Genomic DNA, 12,835 nt, shown 5'->3' with positions numbered 1-12,835 from the left:
GGCCGCTCTATAGTGGCTTATTTATTTATTTATTTTTTTATTTGATTGGTGTTTTACGCCGTACCCAAGAACATTTCACTTATACGACGGCGGCCAGCATTATGATGGGTGGAAACCTGGCAGACTCCGGGGGAAACCCACGACCATCCGCAGGTTGCTGATAGACCTTCCCACATAGTGTAGTGGCTTGTGGCTACATAGCTATTGTGATCTAGTGGCCGCTCTCTATACCGGCTTGTTGCTAAATGGATATAGTGGTCTAGTAACTGCTCACTACTTGCTTGTGTCTAAATGACTATAGTGATCGAGTAACCGCTCTCTACACTGGCTTGTCGGTAAATGGCTATAGTGATCAAGTAACCGCTCTTTATACTGACTTGTCGGTAAACGGCTATAGTGATCTAGTAACCGCTCTCTATACTGGCTTGTGGCTAAATGGTTATAGTGATCTAGTAACCGTTCTCTATACTGACTTGTGGCTAAATGGCTATAGTGATCTAGTAACCGCTCTCTATACTGACTTGTGGCTAAATGGTCATAGTGATCTAGTAACCGCTCACTATACTGGGTTGTGGCTAAATGGTTATAGTGATCTAGTAACCGCTCTCTATACTGACTTGTGGTTAAATGGTCATAGTGATCTAGTAACCGCTCTCTATACTGGCTTGTGGTTAAATGGTCATAGTGATCTAGTAACCGTTCTCTATACTGGCTTGTGGCTAAATGGTTATAGTGATCTCGTAACCGCTCTCTATACTGACTTGTGGTTAAATGGTCATAGTGATCTAGTAACCGTTCTCTATACTGGCTTGTGGCTAAATGGCTATAGTGATCTAGTAACCGCTCTCTATACTGACTTGTGGTTAAATGGCTATAGTGATCTAGTAACCGCTCTCTATACTGGCATGTGGCTAAATGGCTATAGTGATCTAGTAACCGCTCTCTATACTGGCTTGTGGCTAAATGTCTATGGTGATCTAGTAACCGCTCTCTATACTGACTTGTGGCTAAATGGCTATGGTGATCTAGTAACCGCTCTCTATACTGACCTGTGGTTAAATGGCTATAGTGATCTAGTAACCGCTCTCTATACTGGCTTGTGGCTAAATGGCTATAGTGATCTCGTAACCGCTCTCTATACTGGCTTGTGGCTAAATGGCTATAGTGATCTAGTAACCGCTCTCTATACTGGCTTGTGGCTAAATGGCTATAGTGATCTGGTAACCGCTCTCTATACTGACTTGTGGCCAAATGGATATAGTGATCTAGTAACCGCTATCTATACTGACTTGTGGCTAAATGGCTATAGTGATCTAGTAACCGCTCTCTATACTGGCTTGTGGCTAAATGGCTATAGTGATCTAGTAACCGCTCTCTATACTGGCTTGTGGCTAAATGGCTATAGTGATCTAGTAACCGCTCTCTATACTGACTTGTGGCTAAATGGCTATGGTGATCTAGTAACCGCTCTCTATACTGACTTGTGGCTAAATGGCTATGGTGATCTAGTAACCGCTCTTTATACTGACTTGTGGCTAAATGGCTATAGTGAACTAGTATCCGCTATCTATACTGACTTGTGGTTAAATGGCTATAGTGATCTAGTAACCGCTCTCTATACTGACTTGTGGTTAAATGGCTATAGTGATCTAGTAACCGCTCTCTATACTGACTTGTGGCTAAATGGCTATGGTGATCTAGTAACCGCTCTCTATACTGGCTTGTGGTTAAATGGCTATAGTGATCTAGTAACCGCTCTCTATACTGACTTGTGGCTAAATGGCTATGGTGATCTAGTAACCGCTCTCTATACTGACTTGTGGCTAAATGGCTATGGTGATCTAGTAACCGCTCTTTATACTGACTTGTGGCTAAATGGCTATAGTGAACTAGTATCCGCTATCTATACTGACTTGTGGTTAAATGGCTATAGTGATCTAGTAACCGCTCTCTATACTGACTTGTGGTTAAATGGCTATAGTGATCTAGTAACCGCTCTCTATACTGACTTGTGGCTAAATGGCTATGGTGATCTAGTAACCGCTCTCTATACTGGCTTGTGGTTAAATGGCTATAGTGATCTAGTAACCGCTCTCTATACTGACTTGTGGCTAAATGGCTATGGTGATCTAGTAACCGCTCTCTATACTGGCTTGTGGCTAAATGGCTATAGTGAACTAGTATCCGCTCCCTATACTGGGGTGTGGCACACTATGTGGTGATCTAGTAGCCGCTCTTTGTACTGACTTGTGGCTAAACGTCTAGAGTGATTTAGTAGACGCTCTCTGTACTGGCCTGTGATAACTAGATAACGATCTAGTAGCCGCTCCGCAGAGTTGAACCAGCTAGTATTTTAGTGTGGATTGTTGGTGTGTACACAAAAATGTGATCGTTCCCTACTGGCACCTCGGGATAATTTAATGATCGGCCACCTGAAACAATGTTGTCAAAGTAAAATGGAATACATCCGGATTTTTACACAGGGAGCGTCATCCAATGAAAATCCACTGTTCCAAACAATACTGCGCATTAGGCAATGTACTCTGCTTTAGTGTCTTTGTGGTGAGCTTACGACATGCCACATATTGTCACGTACGAAGTGCATTATCAGAAATATTATTTCTGTTTTGGATTCACGCGGTCTCTCCTCTCATACTCTCATACACATGAGCCACTTGGAGAACCGTCAGGTCGTCAAACAATTTCCCAGTTATTTGCATCCCAACCGGAAGTCCTTCAGATTTCCCCACGCTGATGGACAAGGATGGGTGGCCAGTTACGTTAAAGGGGCTGGTATTTGGAGTGATCCCTCTTAGTAATGCGATTCGCTCTGTAAAAGGTAAAGGAGAAACATGAAACAATTGTAGGCAGATTGCCAAAATTATCTATCGGCCATTCATAAACATTGAAATTAAAAACTCAAGAACACCAATGAAATTCGTGAATTCGTAAAAGAACATATCCCATAACTCGATACTTGCCCGGGAAAGTGCTGTCTGCCTTGGGAATCTTGGGTGCTTTGAAGGCAGTGTGGGCATGATGATAACGTCATGGTCCATCAGAGCGTCATCGTACATCTTTTTGAGGGATCGGCCGAGGTTCTGGGCCTTGGCGTAAAAGCGGCCATGATAGGACATCTTCAGGTAGTGTCCAGCGATCAAGTACATGCGAGCGACATCAGAGAAATCCCTTGATCGGTTCGAACAAGCCTGGCCCAAGTGGTCTAACATCGAGGGAAAGTACTGCCTTTCCAGCCCACGGTGTGACCTGGAAGATAACATTATTTTACTAGACTGCAAACTGAGTTACGTTACGTCTCTTTCTGATCTGACATCGGATATTTATGTAAGGCTTTGACTTGTCATGCCTTTAATACAGCTGGTTAAAATAAAAATAACTACATTTGTGAGAAATAGTTAAATTTTGAAAAAAAATTTTTTTTTGTTCAGTTAATCCATTTGGTTTTATACATCTTTGTTGTATACATCGGTTTCTATTAACCATCGAGGAAAGATCAAGAGTAACAAGAAAAAATGTTAACGGGAACATTCATGCCACGGACAGTTTGACACAATTTCATAACAAATGCATTAGATGACTCTAATATTTATATATTAGAGTGACGCCTGACGTAAATACGCGACCGAATCTCAAGATAGACTATTAGCAACTATTCAAATATAAAATTAATTATTTACTCTTTAGAAATCAATAATCAATTAGAAATCAACAAATCAATAGTTAATTAAATCATGTTCACACGCAGAGGTTGGCAAGAATGTTGTGAAAACACGTGCGTAAACATGACTACTTGTACCTTATGAAATATGCAGATCAATTTATGTAGACGTTAACAAGCATGACATTTTTCCGTTCCATTACAGAACGGGTCGACATATCCAACCGTCTTAATTAACACATCACTGCACGAAAAAAAAAACAGTGATGGCTAATATGCTTGGGTCATATTTTACCTACTTACCACTGCCTGCCATCACTGTTTGGTAGAATCCCTCTATACCGATTGCAGAAGAAATGCGGAATCCTGAAGATGAGCATTACACTGATATTAAATAATTTGCGTGTGGATATGAAAGTAAGGTAGTAAACCTGATAAACTATATAAGAATGTCGAAATTTGGAATAAAGCGTTTTCAACTTTTCAACCCAAGAGGTATCCTAACAAAATTCCTAAAAATCGAAGTAATCTCTCTCTCTCTCTTTCGGGCCGACCTTCCACGAACGACTGCAGAGGAAGCATGCATGACGTGAATTTGAACTTACAGCGACATTATCGATAGGCGCATGGCATTGAGCCACGCACAGTATATATGTCACTCCAATGGGATCCTCATGTGGAACAGAAACCCAATCAAAATTCACTCATGGTGCGTTTAACGGACAGTCTGCATAAAAATACCGTGAGATGGAATGAGGTTATTGATGAATAACTACCCACCGTCTTTGTGGCCAGGTAAGCTGATCTCAGTGACGACCGCCCCTTTCTGTTCCAGTTTATGGGCCGCAGTTTTCACCATGTCCGCCACATCCTTCTCACAGATCTCAAACCCTTCCCGTAACAGAGCTATACGTTTGCCTTCCAGGGTTTCTGTCAGCTTGCATAAAAATTAATAGCTTTGAAGAATTCTTGACGACAAAAGGGGAGCATAACCCGCCTGTAAAGCGGTCTACCTCTTGCGGAAAAATGTATAACATATGGATGCAAAGACAACAGGTGAACTACTATGACATCTATTGAGGACAAAATATAATATAATAACCTATTTCCATCCACGCGGAACCCGTGTAAATTAGACACATATCTCCATTGTATAGTGCGAGGCAGGGAAGGAGGGAGGGAGGGAGGGAGTGAGGTACATGTATCAGCGTCCTGTAAGCAGTATTCATTACAAAGCGTCCGAGTGGGTAACATTAACAAGACAACATATAGTGTATATAGTTTTGAACAGAACAAGCATTGGCCTTCCTTGGGTTACCCTCTATTCCTTATTTTTTGTCTTTCCTTTTCACGTTTGTGATAGCACAGGTTCCTAGTTAAACTAGTTCCCTGTAGTTTCATTACACATGGACGCTTAGCTATGTGCCCATATACCAATTACATATTTAAAATTACAATTACATATCTAAAACAAAACGTAAAGATTTTAAAATGTTCTCTCAAATCAACCGAAGATTTATTTATTTATTTATTTATTTGATTGGTGTTTTACGTCGTACTCAAGAGTATTTCATTTATACAACAGCGGCCAGCATTATGATGGGAGGAAACCCACAACCATCCGCAGGTTGCTGAAAGACCTTCCCACGTACGGCCGGAGAGGAAGCTTGAGCTGGACTTGAACTCACAGCGACCGCATTGGTGAGAGACTCCTGGGTCATTACGCTACGCTAGAGCGCTAACCAACTGAACCACAAAGGTTCCACCGAAAATTTACACTCAACACCTGAAAATAGAGAGATAAATGACGACGCACCATGTTACTGTATTCCGGAACCTGGATGTTTGGGGGTTGTCTGGGGTCATTGCCGTCGTCATATCCGGCCAGAACCTGCCATCGATATTGTGGATTAAGTAACCAAACATGTAGAGCACAATGTATCAAGTTACCATTTTCACCTTATGTGGTCCCAGGGCATTAGATACAGTTCATGTAGTGCATCGCAAATACGTTTCTTTGGAACTTTTCTGTTTGGAGGTGAATTTTGTAGCTGCTGGACACCTGATCGGACCTTGATCACATGGAGAATTTGCTAGCAAGCATTTCCGTTTCGTCATTTAAATGTTGAGCTGAACTGTGAGCTACTATCGTGCAACTTCATAAACATTGTTGTGTACTTGGCCGACAGTGTAAAAATAGCCAAGTTATACGACATGGACGGTCGATGATTTGAACTGTGACCTTTTACAACAACAGCACCATCAAATCGTAGCTGTACTGTAATTCATTGATAAGGTGTTGTTAGCTTGTTTTAGTGTTCATCATAATGTTAAGTAATCATAACAGTAAAACTAAGTTCTTTTTGGACAAAGCAGTATAGCAAGCTATATGCTAGCGAGTTATTTTATTCATAATCGTCCCGCCAAAGTAAACCATTCAGGGGAGACAACTCCCAGAAAAAGTTCATGTGTTTTTGTCTCAGTTTTATCTCCCTTTAGATATACAATTATTTCATTTGTTACAGCCATTTACCATACATCACATCAAACCACATCTTGTGCAACCATTACGGCTTATTGCGAGATGTACCCTTTGTACATGAGAATAAAGAAAGTGAACTTTATCCACCAGTTGGTGTGCGTCGGTTATCTGTCTGCTATCACTCCCGAGTGACAGGTAGAACAGTTCATATAAAGCGAATATCTTTATATGACTCATACGTGAATATCAGTTAGTCTGATAACATGCAAATCTCACTTAAAAGTGTCATTTCTGCTTACACGAATTTCACAACAAAAGCAGTGTAATTTAAAGAATCCAAGAGCACTAGCCTGTATTTGGTCAACTTGTTTCTGGTGAACCTTTACGCCATTAACGTTGTTAAGCAAGATTATAGTGAAAACCTGACACAAGAATTCAACACAGATGTGTTAGATGTTATACACAATATTTGTTGTACCAACACAAGTTAGTTTGGTATGCATACATTACTTCATTTTGGTAAAGTTGTGTTTTTATATTATTAAACACAAAAATGTGTACGTCACATTTATCTAATACATTTTTGTGTTGAGGTAACACATTTCTGTGTTGCATGAAAGCAACAGAAGTTGTTGAGTTAGATTTTAACACAAGTGTTTTTTCTCTGTGTTGCTTATTTTGTCATCACTAAATCTCTGACTTCCTCACGGTGTAACTTTGGCTTAAAATTACGTTGTATTAAATTAATTTTACTACTTTAATCTAAAGTAGATTTATCTTGTGAAAATATACATACGGGTTTCTTTTTTTGAGTCTATGTAAGTATGGACAAGTACTTTGATGATTCTAAACGAACAAAATTATCGGTTTGGTCTCATTACCTGTCGAACTGAAGGCCACCCACCAGCTGGTATAAATCCCCAATCTACGTCATGATAACAAAATTCACTACTGCATCCATTTTGAACTCCAGACACCTTGGTTTCTTTGTGGGACCTTGTTATCAGCCTGCATAACGCTTGTACGTGGCAAAATTATGCCCGATCAAATTTTACTACAGGAGTTATTTTTCAACAAATTAAGATAATTATTTAAAAGTAATAACTACAATATCGTTAGTACTTTCTGTAACAGTGAAATTTTTTTTTCGAAAAAATGTCATAAATTTTATCATCAAAAACCATTTTTACCTTTAATGATAATGTTATGGTTAATGAAAACCTACCTCCAGGAAGAGAGCACAGTCGCGGACCGTCCTGGCCATCGGTCCGCAATGATCCAGTGTCATGTCTATAGGCACACAGCCCGTGTAAGGAACAAGACCAAAAGTGGGCTTCAGTCCGACGACACCACACCAGCAGGCGGGGATCCGGATAGAACCACCTTGGTCACCACCTGTAGCCAGGTCGATCTCACCAGCGGCCAGCTGAAAAAAAAGAACAAGATTTAACATTAAGCTACGTAACATGAAAAGCATGGTTTTTATTTCTTAATACGGAGTGTATGATATATGGCCTAATGCATAAAAGTAAAAAAACCTCTCCACTATCTTCATGGTGCATAAAAATAGCTTTAAACTACAGTTTTCCTAGCGGTCACTCCTGAAATCATGTAGCCTGCTGTGCTGACGTCATTTTGTTGGGGGAGAACCCTTTCTTGCTAAGCTGGTCGTGCGTTCTCAGTGAGTTCATTTCCGAATATTAACGAAAGTATTTTCGATTATTAACGGAATTTATTCATAAAATAGAGAGGTTATTAAGACATATAAAACACGCCTCAAGAATGACTTTATTCTAATTGTTTGATCTGTCTCTCTTAATTTTCCTTCATCTTTCGCTTTCGTAACAACTTTTCATGTATCCTGAAAGCACAGATGGTTGAATATTTTCTTCACTGAGGCATGTCATCTAGACAGCAGTTGGGAATAATCAGCGTTAGGTCTGCTTGTTCCTGCTACATACATATATTGGTATGATATGATAGGTCATTTACAAGAGCCCCGCTTCCCGAACTGGATCCTCCGGGGACGTGATCTTTCTTCACAGGGTTCAGCACGGGGGCCAGAGCGTTGTTAAATCCCGCCCCGCCCAGACACATGTTTACACAGGCCGTCTTTCCAACAATCTGACCACCTTGAGAGACAGAGAAATGTGCGTCAGATCAAAGCGTGAAATAGGGACAGAATTTTGAGAGACAAATACAGGAGATTTTTCGCAAAAATACAAATTCTCTAACTATATCGAATTTTGAGTATTTATCAATAATAACCCAAATTATCGCCTTTCAGTAAATATCAGACTCATACCTATAGTATTTATTTATTCTATCATGCTGTCTTCCTCTCCGGTCGTACGTAGGAAGATCTGCCTGCCGCCTGCGGATGGTCTTCCGTTTCTCCCGGGTTTTGCCTGGTTTTCTCCCACCACAATGTTGGCCTCCATCGTATAAGTGAAATTGTCTCGGTATTTTGAACAGGAACACGTCCACAAACGAGGTTAATACTTTATGAAAAGTAATTTTTGGGGTTATTTTTTAATAATAGCAGAAACTGTATTGAATTTACGCTGATGGATTTTTTGCCAAAAATCTCCGTAATAGTCTCCTTAACACAGAATATGTACATTTCGATCTCCACAGAATTCCAGACGTTTTCAACACGTAGCTCTAAAAGACGTAGCCGTGACTTGCCATGTTATATAGCTTCTCTTTTTAACATCTGGGCAAAACAAAAGAAGAAAATTGTAACAAATTATTAAATGGTAATTGTCTTTTAAAGCCATTAAAGAATAACACAGCGAAGAAGGAATTCCGACTCTTTCTCATGGTAAGGAGGGACTAATGTCTAATAAATTTAAAAGCTGACGTTGTCTGTAATGTAATGACGCGAGGCCAAACTTACATCAATGAACACTGCTTATATAAAAATTTGTTGCTTGGTCCCTTGTTTGAATACCGTCCCTTGTTTGAATACCGTACTACTTTGGTCAATAACACTAAGTGGCACAACAGTTATGGTTATCCGGTTTAAAAAAAGTTGATGAGTACACAGCTTTATATTAGTTCGTAAACCGTGAGCTTGTTTTCGTATTGTGGTGACTGGCCACTGTTTAGTGCACAGGAGAAACATTTGGAAAACAAAAGAACTTGGTTTGATTCTACAGGTAAAAAAAAAAAGGCCGCACCATTGCCAACCAGCTTACCGTTAGTCAGTACCGTGCCCCCTTCCCCCGTCAATTATCTTCCTTCATGTGTTTGTGGCAATGTTGTCACAATAACAGAAACATGTGTTTTACCCACAAAAAGTCATATTTGGTTTTACCTTCATCCAGAATTCGTGTTACCACGGTAGCGTCAAACTCCGGTACATATCCCTCCATTATCTTAGAGCCGTTCATCATCGGGACACCTGCCACCGCCGTGTTGTCTTTTATGCCAACCTTCTTACCTGCCAGTTTACCTGTCGCTGCGCCTTTGATGTCACAGCGGTAATACCTTAATGAAAGGCAAATGTTACAGAAAGAAAAAAATACAAATACCAAAAGATTGCAGATTATTTCACATTTTTTTGAAGTTTTTTGTTTCGTATGAAGATGTGGGGACAGACAGCAGGTAAAGTAGGCTTAACAATCTGTTCTAGGTTTCGCTTTCAAAAGAGTAATAAAATTAAAAACAAGCCTTTACATGAAGTGAAGTGTATATTGAGCTAAAATGACCAAAATAACATTTTCTCGACACGACTTCTAATTAGAAACAACACAGTTGTTCCGCAGAACTAACAGTATAGGCCTATCATAATATTTCTAATATCTTAGTCAAATTTTAATTTATAAATTCAGATATGTTTGTTGTGATATTTAAATCGAGCTGAACTTTCTGAGCCTCTCAAGTTATCGTCGTACATCCAGGAATCAATTCTCAAGCGTATTAGTTAAATCTCAGAGAACAACCTGGGCAAAGAACTATTCTTGCTTGGATACCGAGAATACGGAGTTGGTTGATTCGCAAACACATCAACCAACGTCGCGTTTTCAACGAGGACATTGATTTCAGATGTATTTATAATATATATATATAGTTGACGTTAAAGAATGTAAGAAGTTCTCTTTCACCGAGTACCTATATTTTGACAACCTTTTCATCTTACCATGCATTTAAAAGGTTTTCTTCTGGCTGTGGCCTGTAGCCTGGGGTTCTGGGATACTTCACCGGAAGTGCTGGCTCCACCATCTCGTTAATTCGTTGGTAGGATTTTAACACTCCTGCGATACTTTCTGCAATAGGAAAAAAAAAACATTTGGCGATTATAGTCTTGTGATAAACATTTTGAAGTCAGGCAGCTTCAATGCCTTGTTTGCTTAATTATACATTCACTTCATTACTTAGGTCTAGTCAACCAAAATCGAAAAAATACAAACAAGTCTTGGTCGGAACAATCAGATATAATTTCTCTCATTGTGTTGACCAACTGCAGCGTATATATTTGTTTATTGTAAGTGAATCTGTTAGAAAACTTGCCCGTATATGAGTCGACATCTTCGGCAGAACACTCCAGTCTGAGCTGATCGGATATTGCCTGAACCTGTTCACGTGATATGGGATGCACCGCCGGTGCCTTCCACAGGTCATCTTCAAGAAAGTGGAAATTTATTTATTTATTTATTTATTTATTTATTTTTTTTCTTAAGTGGTGTTTTATGTCGTATACAAGAATATTTCACTTATACCACGGCGGCCAGCATTAAGGTGGGAGGAAACCGGGCAGATCTCGGAAGAAAAGAAACCCACGACCATCCACAAGGTCGTGGTGGACCTTCCCACGTGCGGCCGGAGAGGAAGCCAGCATGAGATGGGCTTGAACTCACAACTACCCAATTGGTGAGAGGCTCTTGGGTCATTGCGCCGTGTTGGCAGACTAACTACTTCGGCCACGGAGGCCCCGAAAATGGAAATAAGAATATTTAAAATACAGAGAGATGAAACAAGACTATTAAAAACAAGAGCATTTATAATTCGGAGTTGTGATCGTAGACCAAACTTCATTCGAACCGGTACATAAATGTGGTCTGTATTAATTGACACTGTACAAGGGATAAGCGTTCCATGCCTTCATTTTCTAAAGAGTTCTACATTGAAGTGATTTCATCAGATAACAACAACCTGCGAAGAAGCTGTTGTACGTAGTATCTTTTTGAGGCAATTAAACTGCACATTCTTGCGAAAATTATTAGCTACCAGTTCATCTAAGTTCATCAAGAGTTTGTACCGGGTTTAATATCATGTTAGCGGTGACTAAATATTGACAACAGGGTTGTAATTTCTGATTATAAGTTATGTCTATCGAAGTTTGCCTTCATTTTCAAAAAGCCTTGTGCAAGTGACCCCCTGTGCTCCATCTTTACACTTACTTTCTCCTGACGCCATTGTGCACGTTGAACCAAGGCTACGAGGGGTTAAGACGATAAGCGTAAGATTTGCTCATGCACTATTGAGAGAGCAGATCGATCAGACGAGCAGTTATGAGAAGGCTATCGCCGCCTATGGTACCAACCTTTTGCCCTCTGGACTTGGATGGAGGCCATACAATTATGCTGAATGGCTGACCTAAATAACTGGACACTGTAAATAGCCCCCAGTTATACGTTACATAACTGTCTGCAGTTGTGCGGGCGTAGCCAGATTAGCATATATATGAGCGGACGGTGCAACATAGGCTAAGTAGGGGCTATTGTTTAGGGTTGGTCATGGTTGGTCATGGCTCGTCGCGCCCTCCTGGTGGAGGAGGATGATTGGTGGCGTGTGACTATGGCGGAGCTGAAAGAAAATGAAGAAGCTGACAGACAATGGTAGAGTTGACCAATAATGGCGGAGCTGACAGACAGTGGCGGAGACGACAAACATTAGCCCTGCTGCCAGATAATGGCGGTAATATCGGAGGTGTGAAGAACAATGATTGGTTTCTGGCTGGCATGGATTTGGAGATGTGAAACTCTTGCGGTACCATTATTTTAGGCATGGGTTTTGTTCGTCGCGTGACATTTCGTAGTGTGATCGAGAGATGAATCCGTCAGATAAGTGATTAATTCAGGTAATGAGTGTACTTTTAGCCGCGTTGAAGTAGACATTGCTGTCTGAGACCATTTGACAATCAGATTCTCGGAACTGGCAAGGATAATTCACAAATAGGGTTATAGGGACAGACAATATAGGGGATCTCACAGGTGCTTATGTCAAGGAACAAAACCCTCTCTCCAAGCCTCTCTCTATTTGGGCGTTCAGCATGAAGGGGCTAGTGCAACGACTGGTTGACCCGAATCAGTATAATGGCTCGGGCGGGCAGCGTACTTGCCTTCGGTAAGTCGTCTCGGTGAGGCAGCAATAGATAAAATAGCGGTGGAAATCCGTCCTGCTACAAGGAGGCACATTACATGCACCCTAAGGATACCTTCGTCGTCAATTGACTGAAAAATTGAGTACGACGTTAAACCCCACGCACTCACTCACTCACTCACTCTCTCTATTTGGTAGTATGTTTTTTAAGACGAGTTTACTCTTAACTCTTTTATCACAGCTGTACCTGTCCCATGGTATAATAGTAAATAAAATATACCAAGAGTCTCCAGCATGCTCTTTAAGTAGTTCAGCTACAAAGTGAGGGGCAGAGGCAGAGCAGGTGA

The 12,835-nt window shown here is 40.5% G+C and overlaps 1 protein-coding gene across 1 annotated transcript; it reads right to left on the bottom strand.

The window, feature by feature from the left end:
• Positions 1-2,633: 2,633 nt before the first annotated feature.
• On the bottom strand, positions 2,634-11,582 carry LOC135462133 (amidase-like). The gene is made up of 11 exons (XM_064739505.1): positions 11,567-11,582; positions 10,677-10,787; positions 10,306-10,432; positions 9,481-9,653; positions 8,154-8,293; positions 7,387-7,587; positions 5,496-5,570; positions 4,460-4,616; positions 3,979-4,045; positions 2,978-3,267; positions 2,634-2,830 (listed from the first exon to the last, which is right to left on the bottom strand). The coding sequence occupies exons 1-11, from the start codon at positions 11,580-11,582 to the stop codon at positions 2,634-2,636; spliced, it is 1,554 nt and encodes a 517-aa protein (XP_064595575.1).
• Positions 11,583-12,835: the final 1,253 nt, after the last annotated feature.

The sequence above is a fragment of the Liolophura sinensis genome, chromosome 1 (assembly GCF_032854445.1).
Source record: "Liolophura sinensis isolate JHLJ2023 chromosome 1, CUHK_Ljap_v2, whole genome shotgun sequence".
NCBI classification, from domain to species: Eukaryota; Metazoa; Mollusca; class Polyplacophora; order Chitonida; family Chitonidae; genus Liolophura; species Liolophura sinensis.
Note: the sequence above shows the minus strand (reverse complement) of the source record. Positions and strands in the feature narration are given on the sequence as shown.